Source organism: Amphibalanus amphitrite, unplaced genomic scaffold (assembly GCF_019059575.1).
Source record: "Amphibalanus amphitrite isolate SeventyFive unplaced genomic scaffold, NRLGWU_Aamphi_draft 000973F_arrow, whole genome shotgun sequence".
Lineage (NCBI taxonomy): Eukaryota > Metazoa > Arthropoda > Thecostraca > Balanomorpha > Balanidae > Amphibalanus > Amphibalanus amphitrite.
The window spans coordinates 45,313-73,186 of record NW_024882467.1 but is presented as its reverse complement, the minus strand read 5'-3'; the positions used below and the strand labels follow the sequence as shown (position 1 = coordinate 73,186).

Here is a 27,874-nt window from a genome sequence, read left to right as displayed (position 1 = left end):
ACCGAGGTCACCTGAGGTCACCATATTCGAAACGGCTGATGAAATCGCATATGCTGAATCGACTGGTGGTGTTTTCCTCGCGATCGGCCCAGTAGTTCCTGAGTTATAGAATGGCTGCCATAGGCCACATCGGTCTCGGTGACCTCCCAAGGTCACCGAGGTCACCTGAGGTCACCATATTCGAAACGGCTGATGAAATCACATACGCTGATTCGACTGGTGGTGTTTTCGTCGCGATCGGCCCAGTAGTTCCTGAGTTATAGAATGGCTGCAATAGGTGTCAATGCCGAGTTGACCTTTTGAGGTCACCGAGGTCACCTGGGGTCACGAGCTTCTAAACGGCTGATAAATTGTACCCTCTGATTCGAATGGCGTTTCGTGCGTTCCGATCGGTCCAGTAGTTCCTGAGTTATAGAATGGCTGCCATAGGCCACAACGGTCATGTGACCTCCCAAGGTCACCGAGGTCACCTGAGGTCACCATATTCGAAACGGCTGATGAAATCGCATACGCTGATTCGATTGGTGGTGTTTTCGTCGCGATCGGCCCAGTAGTTCCTGAGTTATAGAATGGCTGCAATAGGCGAAAACGTTAAGATGACCTTTTGAGGTCACCGAGGTCACCTGAGGTCACCATATTCGAAACGGCTGATGAAATCGCATACGCTGAATCGACTGGTGGTGTTTTCGTCACGATCGCCCCAGTAGTTCCTGAGTTATAGAATGGCTGCCATAGGCCACATTGGTCATGTGACCTCCCAAGGTCACCGAGGTCACCTGAGGTCACCATATTCGAAACGGCTGATGAAATCGCATACGCTGAATCGACAGTGGTGGTGTTTTCGTCACGATCGGCCCAGTAGTTCCTGAGTTATAGAATGGCTGCAATAGGCCACATTGGTCATGTGACCTCCCAAGGTCACCGAGGTCACCTTAGGTCACCATATTCAAAACGGCTGATGAAATCGCATACGCTGATTCGATTGGTGGTGTTTTCGTCACGATCGGCCCAGTAGTTCCTGAGTTATAGAATGGCTGCCATAGGCCACAACGGTCATGTGACCTCCCACGGTCACCGAGGTCACCTGAGGTCACCATATTCGAAACGGCTGATGAAATCGCATACGCTGAATCGACTGGTGGTGTTTTCGTCACGATCGGTCCAGTAGTTCCTGAGTTATAGAATGGCTGCCATAGGCCACAACGGTCATGTGACCTCCCAAGGTCACCGAGGTCACCTGAGGTCACCATATTCGAAACGGCTGATGAAATCGCATACGCTGATTCGATTGGTGGTGTTTCCGTCGCGATCGGCCCAGTAGTTCCTGAGTTATAGAATGGCTGCCATGGCCACATTGGTCATGTGACCTCCCAAGGTCACCGAGGTCACCTGAGGTCACCATATTCGAAACGGCTGATGAAATCGCATACGCTGAATCGACAGTGGTGGTGTTTTCGTCACGATCGGCCCACTAGTTCCTGAGTTATAGAATGGCTGCAATAGGCCACATTGGTCATGTGACCTCCCAAGGTCACCGAGGTCACCTTAGGTCACCATATTCAAAACGGCTGATGAAATCGCATACGCTGATTCGATTGGTGGTGTTTTCGTCACGATCGGCCCAGTAGTTCCTGAGTTATAGAATGGCTGCCATAGGCCACAACGGTCATGTGACCTCCCACGGTCACCGAGGTCACCTGAGGTCACCATATTCGAAACGGCTGATGAAATCGCATACGCTGAATCGACTGGTGGTGTTTTCGTCACGATCGGCCCAGTAGTTCCTGAGTTATAGAATGGCTGCAATAGGCCACATTGGTCATGTGACCTCCCAAGGTTACCGAGGTCACCTGAGGTCACCATATTCGAAACGGCTGATGAAATCGCATACGCTGAATCGAATGGTGGTGTTTTCGTTACGATCGGCCCAGTAGTTCCTGAGTTATAGAATGGCTGCCATAGGCCACAACGGTCATGTGACCTTCCAAGGTCACCGAGGTCACCTGAGGTCACCATATTCGAAACGGCTGATGAAATCGCATACGCTGAATCGACTGGTGGTGTTTTCGTCGCGATCGGCCCAGTAATTCCTGAGTTATAGAATGGCTGCAATAGGCAACATTGGTCATGTGACCTCCCAAGGTCACGGAGGTCACCTGAGGTCACCATATTCGAAACGGCTGATGAAATCGCATACGCTGAATCGACTGGTGGTGTTTTCATCACGATCGCCCCAGTAGTTCCTGAGTTATAGAATGGCTGCCATAGGCCACATTGGTCATGTGACCTCCCAAGGTCACCGAGGTCACCTGAGGTCACCATATTCGAAACGTCTGATGAAATCGCATACGCTGAATCGACTGGTGGTGTTTTCGTCACGATCGGCCCAGTAGTTCCTGAGTTATAGAATGGCTGCAATAGGCCACATTGGTCATGTGACCTCCCAAGGTCACCGAGGTCACCTGAGGTCACCATATTCGAAACGGCTGATGAAATTGCATACGCTGAATCGACTGGTGGTGTTTTCGTCGCGATCGGCCCAGTAGTTCCTGAGTTATAGAATGGCTGTCATAGGCCACAACGGTCATGTGACCTCCCAAGGTTACCGAGGTCACCTCAGGTCACCATATTCGAAACGGCTGATGAAATCGCATACGCTGAATCGACTGGTGGTGTTTTCGTCACGATCAGCCCAGTAGTTCCTGAGTTATAGAATGGCTGCCATAGGCCACAACGGTCATGTGACCTCCCAAGGTCACCGAGGTCACCTGAGGTCACCATATTCGAAACGGCTGATGAAATCGCATACGCTGAATCGACTGGTGGTGTTTTCCTCGCGATCGGCCCAGTAGTTCCTGAGTTGTAGAATGGCTGCCATAGGCCACATCGGTCATGTGACCTCCCAAGGTCACCGAGGTCACCTGAGGTCACCATATTCGAAACGGCTGATGAAATCACATACGCTGATTCGACTGGTGGTGTTTTCGTCGCGATCAGCCCAGTAGTTCCTGAGTTATAGAATGGCTGCAATAGGCCACATCGGTCATGTGACCTCCCAAGGTCACCGAGGTCACCTGAGGTCACCATATTCGAAACGGCTGATGAAATCACATACGCTGATTCGACTGGTGGTGTTTTCGTCGCGATCGGCCCAGTAGTTCCTGAGTTATAGAATGGCTGCAATAGGTGTCAATGCCGAGTTGACCTCTTGAGGTCACCGAGGTCACCTGGGGTGACGAGCTTCGAAACGGCTGATAAAATCGTACCCTCTGATTCGAATGGCGTTTCGTTCGTTCCGATCGGTCCAGTAGTTCCTGAGTTATAGAATGGCTGCCATAGGCCACAACGGTCATGTGACCTCCCAAGGTCACCGAGGTCACCTGAGGTCACCATATTCGAAACGGCTGATGAAATCGCATACGCTGATTCGATTGGTGGTGTTTTCGTCGCGATCGGCCCAGTAGTTCCTGAATTATAGAATGGCTGCAATAGGCGAAAACGTTAAGTTGACCTTTTGAGGTCACCGAGGTCACCTGAGGTCACCATATTCGAAACGGCTGATGAAATCGCATACGCTGAATCGACTGGTGGTGTTTTCGTCACGATCGCCCCAGTAGTTCCTGAGTTATAGAATGGCTGCCATAGGCCACATTGGTCATGTGACCTCCCAAGGTCACCGAGGTCACCTGAGGTCACCATATTCGAAACGGCTGATGAAATCGCATACGCTGAATCGACTGGTGGTGTTTTCGTCACGATCGGCCCAGTAGTTCCTGAGTTATAGAATGGCTGCAATAGGCCACATTGGTCATGTGACCTCCCAAGGTCACCGAGGTCACCTGAGGTCACCATATTCGAAACGGCTGATGAAATCGCATACGCTGAATCGACTGGTGGTGTTTTCATCACGATCGCCCCAGTAGTTCCCGAGTTATAGAATGGCTGCCATAGGCCACATTGGTCATGTGACCTCCCAAGGTCACCGAGGTCACCTGAGGTCACCATATTCGAAACGGCTGATGAAATCGCATACGCTGAATCGACTGGTGGTGTTTTCGTCACGATCGGCCCAGTAGTTCCTGAGTTATAGAATGGCTGCAATAGGCCACATTGGTCATGTGACCTCCCAAGGTCACCGATGTCACCTGAGGTCACCATATTCGAAACGGCTGATGAAATCGCATACGCTGATTCGATTGGTGGTGTTTTCGTCACGATCGGCCCAGTAGTTCCTGAGTTATAGAATGGCTGCCATAGGCCACAACGGTCATGTGACCTCCCAAGGTCGCCGAGGTCACCTGAGGTCACCATATTCGAAACGGCTGATGAAATCGCATACGCTGAATCGACTGGTGGTGTTTTCGTCGCGATCGGCCCAGTAGTTCCTGAGTTATAGAATGGCTGCAATAGGCGAAAACGTTAAGTTGACCTTTTGAGGTCACCGAGGTCACCTGAGGTCACCATATTCGAAACGGCTGATGAAATCACATACGCTGATTCGACTGGTGGTGTTTTCGTTGCGATCGGCCCAGTAGTTCCTGAGTTATAGAATGGCTGCAATAGGCGTCAATGCCGAGTTGACCTCTTTAGGTCACCGAGGTCACCTGGGGTCACGAGCTTCGAAACGGCTGATAAAATCGTACCCCCTGATTCGAATGGTGTTTCGTTCGTTCCGATCGGTCCAGTAGTTCCTGAGTTATAGAATGGCTGCAAGGGTGGCGGTCGAATAGTGTTGTCCGTTCATGAGTGGGGCAGAGGTTGGAAACGGACGCACGGGACGCACGTGTGCGATTTTGCTCTTAGGCTTATTAGATATTAGATCTTAAGCGATTGTTGTTGCGTGGCTACTGGCTAGCTTTCCCAGTACTTTCTCGAAATTATCATTCTCGGTATTCTCTTTTTGGCGCTCATCGTTGTGAATTTCTGCTGAATTCTGGCGGCGGCGGTGCTGCGCCGCGCTCGGTCCGCGTCGGTTTAGTGTCGGCCATTTTCCCACCTGGAAAATCGTGATTTGAACAAACCGGTAAGGTTCTCTGTTCTCTCCTTACTGTTACATCTCTGTTTTGTTAATTTGCTTCTTTCTCCATCAAAAGTTTCCTTCATACTCGTTTCTTAGGTGTGCCTCCTGTGAGATCTCGTTTTTTCAACCCTCTTCGTGCGTTTGGCACGCTTTTTTTTCGGCGCATTTCCAACCATCTACATTCTCTAAACATGGCCCCTCCCCTGTCCCGCCCCCGCCCTCCCCTGACCCGCCCCCTCCTCGAAGATTCCTCTCCGGGCTCGCCTGGTCGAGGCTGGGAGCCGCTAGATGACGTGCCTGACGGGCAGTCGTTTATCATCCTGACTAGTCCTGATCGGTCCCTCCAGGGTCTGTCACCGTTTCGAATCAAACGAGAACCAGGGAGGCACCGGTTCTGACGTCACACGAAAATATCAGTCGGCTGGTTGTGGCACTGCCCCCTGCCGGCGCGACTGTGCTGCCACCTAGCTAAGCCTAGTCAGCCTAGGACGGGACGGTTTTACTTTTTCTCGTCGAGTGGGGCAGCTTGCGACGACACTCGGTCGACATAGCTGTGCTGCAACATACCCCAGGTTCTGAGTCTCTCGGACGGCCAATCCTGTTCCATAACCACAGCTAAGTCCCCGCTGACCTTAACCAGGATTGGCCGGACGACGTTGAATCTTCGTAGTTCGAGAGACACCGAACCCGCCGATAGTCTGTCGAAGCCTTGGCGGCTGAAGAAAGGCTAGACATATCTCACTTGATTTTGGCGTGGCCAGCCTCACTTCTGTAGTTTTGCTTCACAGCATTCCACGTCCTATTGAGTTTCCGGTTGCGTAGTACACGACCACGTTCAGAAACTTGATGTCTTTTAGATACATCACGCAATGACAAACTTTTGGCAGCATTTACATTTGTTGCCTGCATATTTTGGTGAGGAAAAATCACTATCGCAGTAGTACAATCAAGACATACCACAAAGGATCAGAGCTAAAGCAGCATTATTAATCAAAAGTGTATTGCATTGATCACCAGCATGTTCGTAAAATAAAATACATCACGAATAAAGATGACAACCAAGCCGGACCACGACACTTATGACAAACATGAACGCTAAAGTGGCAACACAAATGAAAGAGAGAAGATGAATCTGCCCTTCGCAATCGTCAACCTAAAATAAAACTTCAAATATACAACAGACTTCTGTGCATTAAAAGAACATGAATATACTCGCTTTGTCGTCGACACATAATGGGAACATCCTGCCGGCCCAGCCAAACAGCGCGCCCGCCTTCGAGTAGGAAATGGCAGCGGCCGCAGAAGTAGCCAACAGATACATTGTTCGTCACGCCACCTGCACTGAAACGTACCAGCTATTTAATCGTGAAATGTAGCTAGCCATCCAAAAATGTTGCACTACACCAGCACTACCGCACAGTTAGCAGATAGGTACGGACCGCAGGTCCTGGTCTCTGTCTCTTCCGAGTACGGTCTCCGGACCGGTCACCGGCGCCACCATCTCCGCGCGGTAGCTATAGCACAGCTCTCCGGCCGGGGCCCGCAGTTCCTCGACCTCTTCGTCCAGCCAGACCAGCACGGCTCCCGCCCAGCGCCTGAAGACTCCGCCCTCCACAGATCCGTCCGTCCAAAGCCGGACAGCACACAGGGGCAGGAACGCGAGGTGCAGCGTAGCCACGCTTTCCCTTTCCGCCGCCGTGGCCCCAGCCCGGATCGGGCACACGTCCAACCGGAAGGTGACGCCAGCCGTCTGTTGCCACGGTGGGATTCTCGCTCTCGCCCAGGCCTGGCGGCCTCGCAATCTCCAGCCTCGGACCGAAGGCAGGCGCGCCGGTGCCGAGGCCTCGGCGGTCGCGCGCAGGGGGTCCCCTGATGGCAGACCCAGCGCCCTCCCCAGCAGCCTGGCAGCCAGCGTCCAGCTTCTCTCCTCCATCGGAGAACGTCGGGCTTCCGCCATTAGTGCGTGGCACGGTGTTGAGCGCGGACACAGGTGATGATGCGGCCGCCTCCCGCAGTCCTCGCTCCAGGAGATTCACGTGCGAGGGGGCGGCCGCCGGCAGCCACGCGACGGCAGCGTGTTCGAGCGCCCCTCGGACGTAACCGATTGACCACCGTACTAAGGGCGCTCTCGTCCAGGCCCCAGCTATTCAGCCAGGTCGACGGCGCCGTAGCCGTCAGAACCTGGTGATCACTCGAGCCACGCCACAGAGCTCACGCCTCAAAGCGGTTGGCTCTCCGGTCCTCGGCATCCGGCATCCGCAGTGATTTGGCGTAGCCAGGACACGTGAGATGCTGGCCTCAGTCATAACCGGAAAGCCTGTAAAAAAAAACAATATGTGATTGACAAATGGAAATATATTGTATGCATAGAGTTGATAAATCATGACGCACACTGCATTGTGACAGTAGATAGTTTAGTGTGATTGGCAGAGGAGGGACTTATTGTAATAAAACAATAAACAATTGAGGCATTGATTTGATTTCGTAGGTAGCTACCTACCCTTCTCATATGAATCTGGATGATTTGTACCATTAAGAAAAAAAAACATAGGCATAGGATCGGGGGGGATGTCCCCACTTTTCAGCTATGCTAATTTTTAAAGTAAAATATTTATTTTTCATTTAAATTCAAAACTAAGAGCAAGAAATTGTTCGGCAAGGTGAGATAAGCACGAAACGGCAAAGAATTTGTTCATAGGGGTATTGGGGTTCCCACAAAGTGACATTGACGTTCTCTGCCCCCCTCCCCCCACACTTTACGTGAGGTTCCTACGCCCATGGAAAAAAAAAACACATTGCATTGTGTGCATCAACACTTAACCCTTGCACTTAGAGAGGGCCACAAAGCCCACTATAAAGCCCACAAGAGACCACCTGAAATCAAAGCATGACAAATGATAGCATGTAGGCACCTGACCTACTATAACCTACTGAACCAAACATACCCCATATATCAATATGTATGTGTAGATAAAGTATGAATGGTAGGTTGATACCAAGGCTGTTTAGTAGGTTGTAGGGATGCTGAAAGGATGAAAGATGGGTATTTGTTCAAAAAATATCTGATCTACAGTTCATATGAATATGCAACATGGGATCCAGACTGGAAAAAAAATTCACGTTAAGCCGAATATGTCCGGCGTAGTGGCGGGATTGCGCCGAAAATTTAAGCGCACGTCCGGCGTAACTTCGCATGCGCCGAATTCAGCGCATGGCGGCGGACGAATTTTTCGGTGCAGGGCGGTCCCATAATTTTTTGGCGAAAGACAGTCACCGAATTTATGCGGTACGCTGGTCAATCTAGCAGCAGATTCGCCCCGTGGGCAGCTCTGGAGAGGTTGCGGGACGAGACGTCCCCCGCCCCGGTCGTCGCGTGCTCGAACTGGCGAGCCGCCCTGAGTCTACTCAGCGGAGGAACGGCCGCCCAGGTGAGGCCTCAACCTTCGGCGTAGAGATAGGCATGGAAAACGTTGTTGAACGTCGCCAAGCGTCGTTAAGCAATAGCAGTGGGTTCCTGCCCACTGGCCACTGCAGTATCGAGGGAATGAGAGTGGACGATCTGGCAAAACTGGCGGCCGCCCTGCCCTCAAACGCCCGATCGCTGACCAGGGCGGTTCATTGTGCGGCCTCGCATCAGTGGCGCGACAACTGCTCAGAATCACTATTCAAGCCACTCGGGAGCACGCCGCCGCTCCCTCTCCCCGGAGAGGACCGAGATGATGCCATTTCGGTGCACCAGATGAGGGCCGGCCACCGGGGCAGCTCGCTCCAATACGGCACCGAATCGGCTGTCTCCACTCCGCCGCGTGTCAGCAGTGCCCAGACAAGCGGTGCCCAGCGGCGCTCTGCACCGTGAGCCGAGAAGAGGCTGATGTGCCGGAGCACGTGCTGCTCGCTGCCGGGCCCTCGCTGGCTCCCACCGAGGTATTGGGTTTACGTGGAAATAAAAACTAATTCGGACGCTCAAACATGGGATAGCGTACAAAGCCCCGAAACACTCTGCCTGGTTGATATAGCCTTGATCAGTATATGTGCACATGTGCTTTATATGAAAAGGGCTTAATTATCGCACAAATAGGCACCTAATTTTTGGCGCAAATCACTCAGAAATTTCGGCGCAAAATCGCTTTCGGCGCTAGATGGTCTCACTGGCATCCGGCGTAGTGTATGGATGTTTTCCAGTCTGGCATGGGGTTAGGTAAGGTTTGATTTTTGTTTTGTATTTGTATCACATGTAAATATCATATCTGGATTCAGGATGTCAAATAGTGCAAGAATGTACAAAATGTATGCCTGAAAAGTGAATCACTCTTTCTGAACATTTACCAAAAGTGGTAGTTTAGTACGCAAAGGTTAGGCTAGGGTAGATGATGTTTTTTATCTTCACCATAGTTTATCTACACAGTAACCGAGAAACCCTCGTCCAGACATAGCAATAGGTAGACATGGCAAATCATCAAAAAGTTAATATTTTTCTGCTCATCAGCATTTGACCAAAATAAGGGTTCTAGCATGTCTGGTTATTTCAGGTTATGTTAGGTTATATAGTTATAGAAGACATAATTGACATAAACATAAAGACATAAAGACATAACCGTCCCAGCTAAATAACAATATTTACAATATGTTAGGTTATATGTAGGTGAGGTTAAAACTTTAACAAGCTCTAAGACATATCAATATATACGGGCTTCATCTGAGATTAATATTGAGCTAGAGGTACCCACCTTCCTGTCAGGCCATGATACTTGACACACCATCCTGCTATCTGAGGCGGCCCAGGAACCAGCTCAAGCAATTACAATGAAAGTCAACAGTCGTGCGGGCATTACACCACTCCCCATTAAAATATATCAAGTGATTAGTTAATGACAATAATCCCGCCACCACAAATCTTATGAAACACATCAACATTGACCTTAGGTATTCCGAAAAGAAATATCCATAATGATTTAAAGCGAACGTGTTCTTACGCAGCTGTGACATAAGCTGCGCATGCGAAAAACACCCGCTAGACCAATTGATGGCGAATAAACCTGTTGATGAAGAAATACTTGTCTCCCATTGGTCTGTGAACACAATCTGCAGGAAACGCAGATTGTAAACAGTAAAATTTTGCAGGAAAATCTGCAGAAAGTAAGAAAAATGCAATTTAAACATATTTAGCCAATGAGTCTGGCCAATCTGTTGATATATTCCGATAGATATTGAGCACGATCAGTCATTTTGAAAGAATTAGGGTCCGACTCTCTTTATTTTTAAAGCAATGACGCATAATATGATGATTGAAAAATTGACAAATATATTTTCTTGGAGGGAAAAGTGGGACTAGCGTTAAGTTAAAAATCAAAATTAATACACTGATCGAGACCTCGCTTTCAAAAGTATATATCAGTGCATTTTCGCATCGAATCTCTTTCAATCATGAACAAACTTGGGCAAAAACAGCAAGATTGCCTGTTTTGTCAATTCACACATTTTCATATTTGGGGGCAATTTTAAAGTTGATGGCCAATGTTTTCAAAGTCAACATTTCCACAGGAAAAAATACAGCTATTTTTCTTCCAAATTCATTCATTTGTAGAGTCCGACTCTCTCTTGTTTTCTCGCAGTTTCCGTTGTGCTCTGAGAGAAACGATCATGTGTATCATAAGCGTTTGGCTCACTTCAAGACGGCAGAATTTGCACTTGCATTTTCTGCCGTGTGGAAGACCAGAGGGAGTCAGCTAATTTATGACAGAACGTGCTTAAAAAATGACTGGTGAATAATATCTTTTGTAAGTGCCTGACAAATATTTATATTTTAAATCACGCTCTTCAGCTGTCAAGTGAGCTCCAAATGGCCTAAATTGTCAGCTGTTTATCATCCTAGGTCAGCTCAAGGTCACAGACGTCAGCTGAAGAAAGTGGTGACCATTGGCCCTGTGTTGAGCGGACAAACCGGTGTTACCTAGTATTCTATGTACCGTGACGAGAACTCGACACCTTAATCGGCCCGGTTGTCACCGCAAAGGTAGTCCGATCGGGATCTCTTCTAATCCGGGTTAAAAACAAGGCTCAGGCCTCGCTGGCCCTTTCGATCCAGACTTTCCTCGGCAACGAAGTCGCCGCCAGCCCTGCCACCAAACTGAACTCGGTGGCCGGCACTGTATTTGCCCCATCACTGAAAAACATGGACGAGACGGAGCTCCTACACGAACTGCGGCCGCAGGGGGTCACCCTCGTCACTCGACTCCGCTCGCGTGGCCCCACCCCAAACCCGAGGATCAAAATCCACTTTCTGGGCCTTACCTGCCCACCGGCTATATACGCGGGATATGAAATCTTGGAGGTCAGGGAATGGGAGCCCAGCCCCCGCCTCTGCCGACAGTGCGGCAGCTTCGGCCACAACCAGACGACCTGCAGGTCAAAGCGACTGAACTGCCTGAAGTGTGGCACATCCGGCCACAAGGTCGATGAGTGCGACCGGGACCTCTACAGGTGCGGCCACTGTGGTGGCCCGCACCCAGCCTGGGATCGGATGTGCCCCGCATGGGAGTACCAAAAAAATAAGCTCAAAGCCAAGCTGGCGCCACCACCCCCGCCCCCACCGTTCCCGCCGAGTTCCTACTCGGAGTCAGGTGCCTCTGAATATCCGGCGCTCTCGTCCTCTCCACGCAGGGCCTCACTCACGGACACCGTACCGAGTCGCGAAAACCCGCCGGTCCAGAGTCGCACCCCGAAAGCCCCTGTCCGTCGACAGCTGAGCGCGCCCGAGGCTGTGGAGACCCCCGCGTCTGAGCCGGAGCGGGTGACTGAATCGCCCCTCAGCCCGGACGGAAAGCAGACGGAGACGTCGGCCGGTCCTCCGGCTGTCACCCCGGGACAGGCGCAGTGCGACCGCGGCGACGACGAATCGGTTCCAAACAGCACCGGCAACATGGTGATGGAGTCATGGGTCGACAGTATCGTGGACACAGGGGCGGACTCAGACGTTTCTGACACAGAGACCGTCTCTACAATCGTGGGTCCGGTGGCCTCTCCGCCCGCCGACTTAGAGACGGATGAGGCCGCCCCAGCGGCGAGCCAGCATGTAAACGCAGACACTCAGCATCCGCGAGCCACGACACGCGCCCCGTCCCCAACCCCGTCAGAGGGGATGAAGACCAGAGCCGCAGCGGCGGCTGCTCGTGAAAAATCTGTTTAACACTCAACACACATAAAACATGCATCGATCTGATGAATTCGTCCTCCAGTGGAACACTTCCTCTCTAGTGAGCCGCATATTTACGTCTGGACAACGAGTTGCGTTGGAGAGGCCGGAAATAGTGGCGATTTCAGGACCGCAAGAATGGACCGTCAATGGAATGATTCTTTTTTAAACCGTGCACTGTTTTCGGCCGGAATTCAAAAGTTAATACAAAATATTTTGTAATTACGTTTCCACCAAGAATGAATGCCATCAGGGCTAAACTTTTAATACTAATGCATTTTGTCAAGAAGCATATAGTGCTGTTATATTGCAGTTTTAGCGCGTTTGTTACAAAATATGAAGCAAATATCCACTAAAATTTATTAAATATTTTGCTTTGTATATTCCAAAAGGAGAGGGAACTATTTCATTTGTGCCTTCATGTCAGAATTGAAGGTGGATCATTAAATTTTCAACGCAGTTTACAAACAAGCATTTGGTCTTTCTCGTTTATAAGCAGTGGCTAAGAAAAGGTTGATCAATCCTGAAGTTCAGTCATCGTACCTCAACTTGGCAGCAAGATCCCCCAAGGACAGAGGATATATTGTATACATGTCCTGTAAATCGAAACAAACAGGCATTTGGTCTTTCTCGTATATAAGCAGTGGCTAAGAAAAGGTTGATCAATCCTGAAGTTCAGTCATCATACCTCAACTTGGCAGCAAGATCCCCCAAGGACAGAGGATATATTGTAAACCTGTCCTGTTAATCAAAACATTTTTGTGCCTTCAAAGGCTTAAGTTATCTGTGGTGTGTTCGGAGTTAGGCTATATGGCCGTTTTTGTTGTATGTTTATGTGGAGATTGAATATAACTGTGACCCTGTGCTTGTTTGTATACTTACGGTCAAACAGGGAACAGCACATTCACATAACATACTCACCTAGCACCTAACTCATAGCTGTACCCTGCAGGATCTGTACTTGTTCATGTCTCGAGCATTAACAAAGCACTAAAGTAGCTTAGTAATCATTTCCCACATTTTCTGAGCATCTAACATGACATACAGCAGTGCAGAGCAGCTTCAGAGAAGAAACACTTTAAATGCACAGACTCACACCAGCCACCCAATGAGCCAGTTCCTCAGTTGACTGTTTCCCTGGACACAGCTTGGCAATGTGAGCTAACTTTTGGCAAGTTGAAGGTTAGCAGGTAAGATTGAGTTAGGGTGAGTACCTATAGGTACTACCTATAACTGGGTGCTACTGCCATGCAGGTCTTGGGTAGGCTGCAAATATGTGTGATGATTGAGGTTAGGTCAGCTCTCAGGTTAGTCAGGTTCAGGTATGCTCATTGCTCAGGTCACATTTTTATGGACATTTTGCAAATTAAAAAACTAACAATCTGATCTAAGCTAACCCAACTAAACATACACAACTACTGACTATAGGAACTGAGCACCTACCTACTTGTGCCTACATCTCATACCATGTCAAAGTACATTGGTGTGGAGTTCATTGGTGGAAGATTACCCTCAGTAGCAGTACTTTTTATCCCAGCCCTGTGAAGAGAACTCATACTTCTAAGCTCTGAGTCACTGCTGGCCATCCACAGGAAGAAACGCTGAGACTGAGAGCTTTGCCATTGTATATTGGACCAATAATGACTATCACGAATGACTATGAACACATAATATGATCACATCGTTGCATCATGCATGGATTGTCACATTGACAATTTTACTACAATCCTTTTTTCAAGAAATACAGTGATGATGATTAAAATCAAAATCAACATAAAGTGGATTTAGTGATCCAAGCTTTCTCCTCCAGTAGCAATGGAATGATCGCATGTTTCATTTGCCAGACACTGAGTACCTGATGCACATTACAATCTGCATAGGGGCCTTGGTAACAACTGGATTTCCATTACGTCATGGATGATGATGTCACACCACGGGTGACGTTTCACTGATGCTGCTGCTGTCCACGGAGGGCAGCGTTTGTGAGTGGAAAACAGTAGCAAAATTGTAAATGAAGGCAGTATTGGCGCTTATGCTACATATGAAATTTATAACAACATATTGATATTAGTGAACGTTTATTTTTGTTACTTTTCATAAACCCTCCAGTTTCCAGGCTCTGCATGCAAAAGTTCTGTTATTTTAGAGTCAAGCTATTGTACTAAGGGATTTTTTTTGGCAATTTAGTCATGTGTTAGGTCATAAGGCTGCAGAAACTTTTAGTTGAGGTTGGTATCCACTATCCAGTTGCAGCTATAATTGTCATATTTTGTGTCATTGTCTGAACATGGAAACACCTACCTATATGAATTCAAATATTGTGATTGCAGAAAAGCAGTTACCCTCACATTGCAGCGGGGATTAGAACAATTAACCACACTTGTTATACAAAAAGCCTGTTTGCCATTAATTTTGGGAATTCAAATTGGGTATTGGTAAGATAGACGTAGCACAAGCTGCCCTATGCATGAGAATGGGTCTTTCTAACCAAACCTTACCTAACCTGACCTACAACCTACAGCCTTAAACCTAAAATTTACAACCTACGACCTAGTCCTACGGTATTTCATATCACGACAGCTTGTGCTACGTCTGCTACCATGACCCAACTTTGTTCCAACTCATACCAACTTGGGATGACAGTCACTGGGATGTGTGCTGACCCAGTAGCGGCGGAACACCTTCGATTAAGGGGGGCACCGCCGACTTTTGGTCCCATTCTTTCCATGCAACGCCCATAGGGCTAATGTTAAACTGCCAAAATCAAAGGGGGGCATGGTGCCCCGGTGCCCTCCCCGTTCTGCCGCCTACGTGCTGACCATGCAGGTCTTTGTTACAATTGCAATTCTATTGTGTTACAGGTTCGGCGTTCTACAGCTGCGACCTGCCATGGCTGGGCCACCGCGGCGGCATCACCTTCAGGGTGGACCTGCCCGTGTCCACCCGCTGGTCGGACCCGCCTGCAGTCCGCAGGGAAGCTGCCCTGCGAGCCATTGCAGAGCTCCCGCACCCGGACGTCACTATCTGGTCGGACGGCTCGGCTCGCGGCGGGACGGAACAGGGCGGCGCAGGCGCGCTGATCCAGTTCCACCACCTCAACAGAGATGAGAGAAGAGACCGTGCGCGCTCCTGCAGGGGCGGTCTGCTCCAGCCTAAGAGCAGAACTGACCGCCATGCGCGAGGCGTTCGCGGCTGTGGCCGGCCTGGAGGACGGGGAGTTGGCATCGACCAAGTCGGTCCGCCTCCTCACCGACTCAAGGTCTGGGCTCCAACTACTCGGCCGCGGCCCAGCTAACCAGACCATGGCCCTGGCCGCCGAGGTCTGGAGGCTGCTGAGCACCCTCGCCGAGAACGGCACCGAGACGGTGCTCCGTGGGTGCCAGGCCATGCCGGGCTGGACGGCAACGAAACCGCCGACCGCCTGGCTGGCGAGACCACGGCGGGCGACCAAGACATCGCACCGATCGACCTGTCGAGTGCGCGGGCCGCCGTCACGCGCCATGTCCGGGAGCTGTCGCGACAGAGGGCAACCGCTGCCCACCCGCACCCGGACCCCACGCCTGGCCACGACTCCCTGGCGCGCTGGGGGTCGGTGACGCTGTCCCAGCTGAGGACCGGCACATCACCGCTGACCCGTGACACGCTCCACAAGATTGGCCTGGCAGCCGACGACGAATGCCCCGCGTGCGGGGAGCCCGACAGCGCGGCGCACCTACTGACCGATTGTCCGGCCTATGAGGCGGCCCGCCGCCGCCGCTGGGGTGTCGACCCTCGCCTGGTCGACGTCCTCGGCGGCCCGGCGACGAAGGTCGTCACCTTCATCGAGGTTGTTGGGCGGACCGAGCCGCCGCTCGACCCGCCTGCGCCGCCGCCCCCCTGAGCGGGTTGGCGGTGGGATGCAGAAGAAGAAGCAACTGCCAGCGCGCCACGGCGGCGAAGCCGAGTTCCGCCGCTGGACCGCCCGCGCAATGGCCAGCACAGACAAGAGACAACCGAATCACAACACCTACAATTACGTTATTGCTATGGTATTGTTACAATTAACCCTGCTCTTTCGAGCGTGGATGCACGCTGAAATTGTCGCATAATTCCATGCAGCTTTCACCCTTCTGCAATACAAAGCTTGAATACAAAGTAGTCTTGCAATAGGTTTAGAACTTATGTGCAGATTGTCGATGCTGGTTGACTTGATGATTGGAATTGTGTTTATCTGTTTCATCTGTTTTGACTTAAATACATGGCCGGCATGGACTATGGCCTACCTTGGGAAGTGTCTCTGATTTCAACAAAACATTTTTCATCAGGGTACGCTGCAGGGCACATATAGTACATACGAAGTGAAAATTTTGAGCATGTATGGGTGCGCATGTAGAGATGTAGACTGCGAATGAGACGGACTACGACGGTTTTTGAACCAATTAAATCTGATTCACAACATAACGTAGGACTAAAAACTGACTGTCAGAAGAATGTTCACAGAATATTCACTTCACCCGGCACAACGAAAAGGGAAAGTCAGGGAACAGACTACAGAGGCAGGGTACATCTCGAAGATCAAATTGCAGGTGCAGATTGGTTATGGATCATCGCAGATGTTACTGCCTTGTGCTGCTTTATTGTTAACTGAAATTGCTTCCATCTTGTATTGACAGAAGTCATTATGGAATATTTTAGAAAGGTTCTTGAAAAATGTTCAATACTTTGAATTAATATTTTTGCAGAATTATACACCCGTATCATTATTTACATGTCAATATTTGTATATTATCTTGCATATAAGAAAATAGTGGCCTCAAGTTTCTAGGAAATATCTGATTTTGCTCTCTGAGCCACTGCAGAACCCTTAAAAGTTAGGAGCCGTCTTCATTATTTAATGTATAAAACCAAATAAATTATCACTGCTCAAAAGTGGAAGAAATGACAAATGAAAAAAAGTTTTCCTACAGCGTTGCAATCCAGATTCTCAGATAGTGATGGGCATACTAGAAAGCAAGTAAAAGGTATTGTAAAAGTACTCCACAAGGTAAAAGTAAGGAACAAGAATATCCTTATATTGTTTCAGAATTTGGTAACAAACATTTTTTATGTGTTTTAAATACCCGAACGAATCGATTCCGGAATCAGTCTTGATGATATTATATGGTTTTTGTATGCTGTTGGTGGTACTTGAATGACCAAAGTCAGTACATGTCCATCACCTTTCGATATTTCCGTGGTGCTCGCTCCCATTTCAGCATATTTACGTCTGGACAACGAGTTGCGGGGAAAAGTGCTGATTGTGTTGCAGTTTTAGGAGCCGGTGATTAGGCTGGATTTTTGGGTTACTTTTTCGTTCCGATTCATATATTTCATAGTGTTTGGCTTTTTAATATTTTAGTTCTTTCAGATAAATATTACTTGCCTTACAACTTTTGTAAAAACGTTTCATTTTTTATAAGCCGACGTTCAGAGTCCTAAAAATACGTCAGCACTACAATCATTGTAAACAAACAAATTGAATTGAAATGGAGCACCACTTGGCTCTGTTCCAAGGCCATTTTTTAGTTTATCTGGTGGTTTTCTTGCTCTTGTACGTCGTTTTGTTGGATGTTTTGAATCCCTAAAGATTGACTTATATCATATTTAAGAAACATGTTGACTGAAAACAATCTAAAGTATCCAGGAGGCTGACAGAGGTCCTGACTCCTGAGCAATATCAATATCAAGTTGAACAAGTTATGAAATTTTGGTTGATAAACGCAAGTTGATCGGGCTCATATATCAGCAAGAAAAAGTAAAATTAAAAGAGCTTATTGGCCAAAAACAAGCTATCATATTGCAAACCTTGGAGCAATACTGAAGAGCACACTGAGCAGGATCATGCCAGAAAATGTTGACTGATGAGCGCATATTGATGTATTGGCATGAATATTGAATGATAACTTACAACAGCAAGATAAATTAGTGCTAACTATCAAGTTAAAATCTAGAATAAATGGACTTGGGCAGTTTTACTATGCTTAGATGCTATGCAGATTGTAATGTGCATCAGGTACTCAGTGTCTGGCAAATGAAACATGCGATCATTTCATTGCTACTGGAGGAGAAATCTTGGATCACTAAATCCACTTTATGTTGATTTTGATGTTAATCATCATCACTGTATTTCTTGAAAAAAGGATTGTAGTAAAATTGTCAATGTGACAATCCATGCAACGATGTGAAATGTGTTCATAGTCATTCGTGATAGTGATTGTTGGTCCAATATACAATGGGAAAGCTCTCAGTCTCAGCGTTTCTTCCTGTGGTGGATGGCCAGCACTCAGCAGTGACTCAGAGCTTAGAAGTATTAGTTTTCTTCACAGGGCTGGGATAAAAAGTACTGAGGGTAATCTTCCACCAAGGAACTCTACTTTGACATGGTATGATATGTAGGCACAAGTAGGTAGGTGCTCAGTTCCTATAGTCAGTAGTTGTGTATGTTTAGTCGGGTTAGCTTAGATCAGATTGTTAGTTTTTTAATTTACCAAATGTCCATAAAAATGTGACCTGAGCAATGAGCATACCTGAACCTGACTAACCTGACAGCTGACCTAACCTCAATCATCACACATATTTGCAGCCTACCCAAGACCTGCATGGCAGTTGCACCCAGTTATAGGTAGGTACTCACCCTAACTCAATCTTACCTGCTAACCTTCAACTTGCCAAAAGTTAGCTCACATTGCCAAGCTGCATCCAGGGAAACAGTCAATTGAGGAACTGGCTCATTGGGTGGCTGGTGTGAGTCTGTGCATTTAAAGTGTTTCTTCTCTGAAGCTGCTCTGCACTGCTGTATGTCATGTTAGATGCTCAGAAAATGTGGGAAATGATTACTAAGCTACTTTAGTGCTTTGTTAATGCTCGAGACATGAACAAGTACAGATCCTGCAAGGTACAGCTATGAGTTAGGTGCTAGGTGAGTATGTTATGTGAATGTGCTGTTCCCTGTTTGACCGTAAGTATACAGACAAGCACAGGGTCACAGTTATATTCAATCTCCACATAAACATACAACAAAAACGGCCATATAGCCTAACTCTGAACACACCACAGATAACTTAAGCCTTTGCAGGCACACAAATGTTTTGATTAACAGGTCAGGTATAAAATATATCCTCTGTCCTTGGGGGGATCTTGCTGCCAAGTTGAGATACAATGACTGAACTCCAGGATTAATCAACCTTTTCTTAGCCACTATATACGAGAAAGACCAAATGCTTGTTTGTTTTGATTTACAGGACATGTATACAATATATCCTCTGTCACTGTCGCTCACGCCAACACAGACATAAGACAGCGCTCGTTTTCAAACAGATGTGTGCATCTCTGGAACAGCCTACCACCAGATGTTGTTAATGCTCCAGACCTTCAGTCATTTAAACATGGATTAGTAGGAGCTATTCCGGATAGACTCGTCGAGTATATGTAAGTTGTATGATGAACACTTTTTTTACTATTTGCTATTCTATTGTAAAAACACGATGTAGTCAATGTTAGTCTAAATGGTGGCGCAACACTCCAGTTATGTGCGTGTATGCTATGACGATGTATCCTGAGATTGTCAACTGGCGCGCCATATTGATATGAAGCAGGGTTCCTCCCGTCCTTCCATCCATCGAGCCTTTTCCTTGCCGACTGGTGGTAGTGGATGGAACCCGACAAGGTGAGTTGACAAGGTGAGTTGTCCTTGGGGGATCTTGCTGCCAAGTTGAGGTACGATGACTGAACTTCAGGATTGATCAACCTTTTCTTAGCCACTGCTTATAAACGAGAAAGACCAAATGCTTGTTTGTAAACTGCGTTGAAAATTTAATGATCCACCTTCAATTCTGACATGATGGCACACATGAAATAGTTCCCTCTCCTTTTGGAATACACAAAGCAAAATATTTAATAAATTTTAGTGGATGGACAAGATCAATTAGCATAGCCTTCCATCAAGTTAACTTCTGGCACTGATGATGATTTACACTGACGCTTATTCGCTTCATATTTTGTAACAAACGCGCTAAAACTGCAATATAACAGCACTAAATGCTTCTTGACAAAATGCAATAGTAGTAAAATTTAGCCCTGATGACATTCATTCTTGATGGAAACGTAATAACAAAATATTTTGTAGTAACTATTAAATTCCGGCCCAAAACAGTGCACGGTTTAAAAAAGAATCATTCCAATGACGGTCCATTCTTGCGGTCCTGAAATCGCCACTATTTCCGGCCTCTCCAACGCAACTCGTTGTCCAGACGTAAATATGCCCCATTTCATAGCTGCTCACGGTGTTTTCTGCTGACGTCATATGGTGCTGCTTCACTAGCGCCACCATACGGCGTCAGCTGGCGAATTATCCAGTTAATACCAGAGCCCCTGCATAGCATCTAAGCATAGTAAAACTGCCCAAGTCCATTCATTCTAGATTTTAACTTGATAGTTAGCACTAATTTACCTTGCTGTTGTAAGTTATCATTCAATATTCATACCAATACATCAATATGCGCTCATCAGTCAACATTTTCTGGCATGATCCTGCTCAGCGTGCTCTTCAGTATTGCTCCAAGGTCTGCAATATTATAGCTTGTTTTTGGACAATAAGCTCTTTTAATTTTACTTTTTCTTGCTGATATATGAGCCCGATCAACTTGCGTTTATCAACCAAAATTTCATAACTTGTTCAACTTGATATTGATATTGCTCAGGTCAGGACCTCTGTCAGCCTCCTGGATACTTCAGATTGTTTTCAGTCAACATGCTTCTTAAATATGATATAAGTCAATCTTAAGGGATTCAAAACATCCAACAAAACGACGTACAAGAGCAAGAAAATCACCAGATAAACCAAAAAATGGCCTTGGAACAGAGCCAAGTGGTGCTCCATTTGTTTGTTTACAATGATTGTAGTGCTGATGTATTTTTAGGACTCTGAACGTCGGCTTATAAAAAAAATGAAACGTTTTTACAAAAGTTGTAAGGCAAGTAATATTTATCTGAAAGAACTAAAATATTCAAAAGCCAAACACTATGAAATACATGAATCGGAACGAAAAAGTAACCAAAAAATCCAGCCTAATCACCGGCTCCTAAAACTGCAACACAATCAGCACTTTTCCCCGCAACTCGTTGTCCAGACGTAAATATGCTAGTGAGCCACTGCACTATGGGTCCGATGCAGGAATTAGCACGCCAAAAATAATAACTGCCCTTTAATGGCTGCTTTTACACCAGAGATGAAAGACAGAACATTCTAAATGGATTTTGCGCGATTTCTAAACATATAGGTACCGTGTGACATGTGATGTGTGACGTGTGTACCTATAGAGTAGTGCTGGACGTTTTTATGTAAACCGTATTCAGGGTGCTTATTGCCTTTTCTCCAGGGTGCATTATTGTTCTCTTCTGGTTATAATGATTTTCCCACAAAACAGATCATTGAACATTTGCCGTCGTTTATTACCAAACGGTAGCACATCCTTAGGCATCACAGTTCCTACATGTAATGAAAGAACACAAAGTACAGTCTGTGTACGTACGTCACATCATATCACATGATACACTCGCTGTCAAGTTTCCTTGACGATGGACCTGACGCGTCCCACCTAGGGCGCCTCCGAGTCACAGCCGCTGCTGTCGTCGTCGCTGCTGTCGTCGGATGTCCGGCTGTCGTTCTGCGGCAGTGTCGGCTCAGCCAACAGAGCGCGCGCCTCTTTCAACAGCGGCATCCGGCTGCTGGCCCTGGCTTGGCGACGGGATGAGGCGCTCTTGGTACTGATCACAGGGTCACTCGTGATCATGAGCCGCCCGAAGATGTCGGCCATGGTGTGCAGGCGGCTGTCTCGACGTGCCCTCTGCAGGCGATAGAGCCGCACGTGCTTGTGCCGAGCCTCCGCTGCCTCCTCACTCATCGTGCCGATTGGCAGGAGGCACTGCTGGACGACTGCAGCTGCATGTACCAGGAGACGATGCAGGGTGGTTGGCATCGGGTACCAGCCGTAGTGCTCGACGTAGAGCTCTGCAGTCTCGTTGCAGTAGGCTTCCAGTGACTCGGGTGAGAGCGGAAGGCAGCTGCTGACGGCCTGCAGCACCACATGAAGACGATGGATGAGTTGCTCGTTGACTCCAGTGGCGGCAGCGAACTTGTCGGGGCTCTGGAACGCTCTCCGCGCAGTATTTCCGTCATTGCTGTTGCCACTCCCGCCTGGCCTCGGCTCGTCCACGCGGAGACCGAGTGAGGTGAGCATGCGCTTCTGGACGTACGTCTTCCTCTCTTTCAGCTGCTTCCGATGCTCGTCCGTGCGGACCTGCCACTGTTCGATCGGCAGCCGGTAGCTGATGTGAAGTACCGCTTCAAAGATGCGGATCCAACAGTGCAGGCTGCTGAGTCCATACTCCAGGTTAGTGACCGGCAGGCGGCGCACCTCGTCCAGCTTGTTGACGTTCCTTGGCGTCGCGCCGCACATGCTGCATCTCTGTGCAGAAGTGGTGCCGGTGATGGCGTTCACCACCTTCCCATCAATCATTGACATCTGCAGCATGTATTGGCACGTCACCCCATCGCTTTTCAATGGATTGAGCTCAGCAATCTGCTCATCCATCGTCTGCTTCTCTTGCTGCACCAGCGACGGCGTCTCCTTGGCGAATCTGACTGTAACGGGGCGACAAAATCGAGGCGAGTTCGGGGTCCCGTTGTGCCAGACAGTCACCCCATTTTCTGTCGCCAGCTGTAGGGGTACCAGGGACGTGACTACGACCTGGTCATCCTCATAGCCGCCGGATTGCTGCCACTGGCTGTGGCCGGAACTTCCGTCGACACCCCACTTAAAGTGACAGACGAGTTTCAAATCTCGACCATCACTGTGCTTGAGGCCTTCCGTCACCTCCTTCTGTGCCTCTAGCAGTCTTTCGGTGGTGTGGTCCAGCAGGGATTGGAGCCTGACCTGAGCGAATGTCGGAGTGACTTCAATGCTGTCATCAGGCGGCATGCAGGTAGCCTTTGCTGTGCGGACTCGATGGTAATTGGGATAGATGTCGGCCCCTCGCGCCTTAGCCTCCATCCTTAGGTGAAGGTACTGTTCCTTGCTGAGGCTGGTGTCCACAAGGAGCGCTAGAGCCTCCTCGGGCGTGTATTGAGTGACAGAGGCATCAGGCTTCTCCAGTTTCTTTGCTAATAGTGGACCGCGATTCGGAGATGCAACCGCCTGGACGAGCCGGCCTGATAACCGGCGACCATCTTTCTGCAGGTTTGAGGCAGCGGCAAACACCAGTGTCCCTGAGCTGGTTTCACGACGCAAGTCCTCGGTCGCCCTCAGCTTACTGCGGTGCGACATCTCCGGAAAGGGTAACGGACGGCGGCCTCTGCCATCTGCCGATGACGGACTGCAGACAGGCTCTGACAGACAAAATGTCAGCTGAGTCCAATGTTGGTTTCTGGACATAAAGCGATCTTTATTGCGATGAGCGGCCACCCATTTTTCCTTTAACTTGTTAAGCAGCTTTCCCAGAGCTCGAATGTCATGAGTCGTCAATTGAACATTCAAAATACGAGCGATGCTAGCTGAAAAATCCTCTACTTGAGCCGGCCCTACACCATCTGGACTGGTCAAGACGATGTCAAGAATGGCTTTGTAAGCAATACACATTGCTTATCTGCCTGTTTTGCTAGTGATGGAACGACAAGAATATACGTGCGCTTGCTACAATCGTCAAGCTCAAACTACCCCGGCCAGGGCAGTGGGCCGGGCACGCGGTCAAACCGCCTGAGGGCCAGGTCGCCAGACTGCGCCGGGCACGCGGCCAAACCGCCTGAGGGCCAGGTCGCCAGACTAGTGCTGGAACGTCCGGAATTCGGACCACTAACCCGAAAGAACTGCCAGTTTTTATTTTACAAAACCATCAGTTATGAGTTCCTGTCATATATGTCTATAAAATATTAGTCGTATCCACCAATACCCTGGTCTTTTTGCCTTTGTGACCCTGCCGCAGCGTTCGCCGGTATGTCACAGCCGCAGCTAAGCGCAGTGACATCATCGGAAAAAAGCTTCATAACTTGCTTCGTCGCAGGTGGACGCAGCTAAATGACCTTGTTTCTGGTTAGGCAAGTATTGGGGAGCAAGTTAATACCAAAAATACCGGGGGGCATTGGGGGGCATTTAGTATTGCTCTGTATTTGTAAGTCTCTTGAAGCATTGCGCACACATGTGTGACATGGATATTTAAATTAGCTGTAACAATAAAAAAGCAATGACACAGTTGACTTATTTTGCATTCATCACATTGCCCAAGCTTCAAATTATTAGTTTTGACCAAATATTTCCGTTTAACTATTTTTTAGAAGCGCCTATACTCGGATAATTCCAGCGTCCCTTTTCTCTCGGACGTGGACAAGGCAATGGCGCTCCATGATATGTGTCAGTTTGCGATGAAATATTGGGCACATGTGACATTTTTGGCAAAAGTTACTGCTGTGTTCGCAAAATATGGACATTTTTACGTTGTTTGCGTCACATTTCAAGCAATTTTGAGAAAGTCACCTAAATCATTTTTGGCGTGCTAAATCGTGCATCGGACCCATAGTGCACTGGGGCGAATTCAAGAACTATATATTAAATAAAAAACCGTTGATAGCCGCCATTCAGGAGACCCATTTTCTGGACTCAGATTCCTCTAATTACAACTTTAACATACGTGGATATACTTTATATACAAATAACGTAAATGAAAACCCCCGCCGAGGCGGCTCGGCCCTTTATATTGCTAATAACCTCTTGCACCACGAAATTCAGCTCCGCACCACGCTTAACGCGGTCGCAGCTCAAGTCAAAATAGCGCAACATGACCTTGCCATCCTTTCCCTGTACCTTTCCCCAAGCCACCGCTTTTCCTCCTCTGAACTCCGCCAATTGTTTGTCCAGCTTCCCCACCCCTGCCTAATACTAGGAGATTTTAATGCCCACCACAGATCCTGGGGCTCAACAACGAACAACGCGCGCGGAACACTAATTGATAAGATAATGGATTCACTTGATCTCATTTGCATTAACAACCGCACACCCACTTTCACCAGACGCAACCAAGGTCAAGTCATACACTCCGTCATCGACTTGGCCTTCACAGACACTAACACCGCGACACTTTTCACTCAACACGTCGGAGATGATACATTGTTTAGCGACCATTATCCCATTCACTATCAACTTAATGTCCCTTCAGGACAAGCCAATTTTACATTTCTTCCTCGTTGGAACTTTAAGAAAGCTGATTGGGCCTCCTTTCAAAAACATATAGATGAACACACTCCCACCCCTCCCCCTGACATCAACACCTTTTTAAACGTGATTCTCGCTGCTGCTCACCAAAATATTCCCCATACCCACCCCCCACGTGAAAACAAAGCTGCCCCTTGGTGGAACGCTGACTGCAATCGAGCTGTAGCTCTGCGGAAGCGTGCCTTACGAGTCTTTAACAAATGTATTTGCGATTACCATGAAAATGCCCTCCGGAAGGCCCGATATGATGCTTCACAAATAATACTTAAAGCAAAACAAGAAGGATGGCACTCCTTCTCTAACAGCTTTAATAGATTTACTCCCCTTTCTAAAATCTGGTCGCTAATTAGAGTTTTTTCGACAAGGCGCAGCACAACTTACAAAATTCCTCATCTCTACATTAACAACACCCACTACACCACTCCCCTTCAAGTTGCGACACAATTCGCCCAACATTACGCACGAATATCTTCTGCTCAACAATACACACAAGTACAACATGACAGCTTTAACACAACACTCGACACCCTCTCCTTCGACTCAGCAAATACTGAAAATTATAACAAGCACTTTGACTTGTTCGAACTTAGACACGCCATATCTCGATGTGGTGAAACGTCGGTAGGGCCGGATCAGATAGCCTATCCTTTCTTCAAAAACCTTTCTGAATCCGGCCTTGAAAACCTTTTGATAGTAATCAATAATCTATGGGAAAACAATTTGTACCCCGAGAGCTGGAGAAACAGTACCATCGTCCCCATCCTTAAACCCTCCAAACCACCCTCCTCCCCCTCTAGTTATAGACCTATATCCCTAACCAGTTGCGCTGCTAAATTGACAGAACATATGGTCAATGGACGGATTAGGGCATATCTAGAAGGTAACTACCTCCTCTCTCCACATCAAACAGGATTTAGGTCCGGCCGCTCTACGGCAGACAATATAGTCCACCTCATTGATGACATCCAGAAGGGCTTCCAAAATGACATGTATACATTTGCAGTTTTCATTGATTTTCAAAACGCCTTTGATAAAGTAAATAAACAAGCCCTTCTGATCAAACTTCATAAGACACACTGAAAACAAGTTGAAAGAACGTAGGGTAACTGTGGGGAAAACGCACCCCTGGGTTAAACGCCTCCCCTAAAAAATCGTATTTCTTATCGACGGATAGGTGTTTTATCCTGTCTGTCAGAACAGCCAGCTGCTTGTTTACGTAGGTCTCTATTTCCGGTTCTGCGTCTTGAGGAGCAGCGTGGGTAGGTGCTGATGTTGGTTTTGGGTGTGGTTTTTGTTGTTTTTACAGAAGATTCCTAATATTTTGATGCCCTCTTTACATCACAAAACTTGCTATTGTGCACATCACTCAAAACTGCGTTTTATTGTCATTCTGTTGAATGTATTATGCTGCGGCGTTAGTGGCGCGTTTTTTGTCAATATTTTGTTGACCGGAAATGGAGTGGATGGGGCAAGACGCCTACTCGATGCATGGGGCAAGACGCCCCCAGTTTTCTGAAAGGGGGCGTTTTGCACGGTGGTGAGAGTGCAGGGTAGCGCCCTGTAAGTCGGGGCCGAAAAGGCCTCTCCCTGTCCTTTTTTGCTGATATATCCTAAACGACTGCAGATATCGTCACCAAACTTTCAGGACTCCTCTGGGCATCCATTTTACACATTGCAACAAAATTTTATTCCAAAGGCTATGGTAGGTTGACCACAAATGACGTCAGAATGACGTCAAGTTCTGCCATGTTCATCATTTTCTGTTGATGGATGGGGTGGGGGCGCTTTGCACATGGGTGTGGGCGTATTACCCAGGGTATGGGGCAAAACGCCCTTTTGTAAGGGTATGCGAAAACCTTTTTGGGGGGTTAAATACCACACGCAGGTGTCTTTTCTTGGTCTCAAAGCGTAGTAAAAAGAATGAGCTACATGATGGTGCCCAAAGGTTTAAGTAATCTGTGTTGGGTTGAGTGTCAGAAGGTTTCGCGCTTAAGGGGGGCGTTTTTGACCTATTCACCCTAATGCAAAAGCATCTTAAAATATTCCACACTTAGGTTTTTTGGGTATTAGGGTAAACTGGCTTAGAGGCGAAGCAGAACGTCTGGTTTATGAAGAACACACACAGTGTTTCACATAGACCGAAGACACGTGCTGCTTCTTCGCGTGCAGTCTTAGCGGCCCCAGGGGGCTTCAACTCGACCAACACCGGTTCTTCTTCGTTCTCCCCAGTCACGTGATATTACGTCACACAAAGCGCGCGAAAGATAAACCCTTTGAAGGTTTTGCACGAACTAGCATCGGGTTTAAGAAGAAGAGGTTGTGGTTTAATCAGTGTAATGGCTTTCATCAAGACCACGCCCGCGGATACCGCGTTCTAGCGTC

At 48.0% G+C, this 27,874-nt stretch overlaps 1 protein-coding gene across 1 annotated transcript; it reads right to left on the bottom strand.

Moving 5' to 3' along the window:
• Positions 1–6,003: 6,003 nt before the first annotated feature.
• Positions 6,004–9,915, bottom strand: LOC122368747. Its single transcript, XM_043342964.1, has 2 exons — positions 9,748–9,915; positions 6,004–7,337 (listed from the first exon to the last, which is right to left on the bottom strand). Exon 2 carries the CDS (start codon positions 6,975–6,977, stop codon positions 6,441–6,443), a length of 537 nt encoding a protein of 178 aa, XP_043198899.1. The 5' UTR covers positions 6,978–7,337; positions 9,748–9,915; the 3' UTR covers positions 6,004–6,440.
• Between the last annotated feature and the right edge of the window lie 17,959 nt (positions 9,916–27,874).

Coding starts and splice junctions, on each gene's coding strand:
- LOC122368747 (XM_043342964.1), bottom strand. CDS start 6,977: ATGGCGGAAGCCCGACGTTCTCCGATGGAGGAGAGAAGCTGGACGCTG.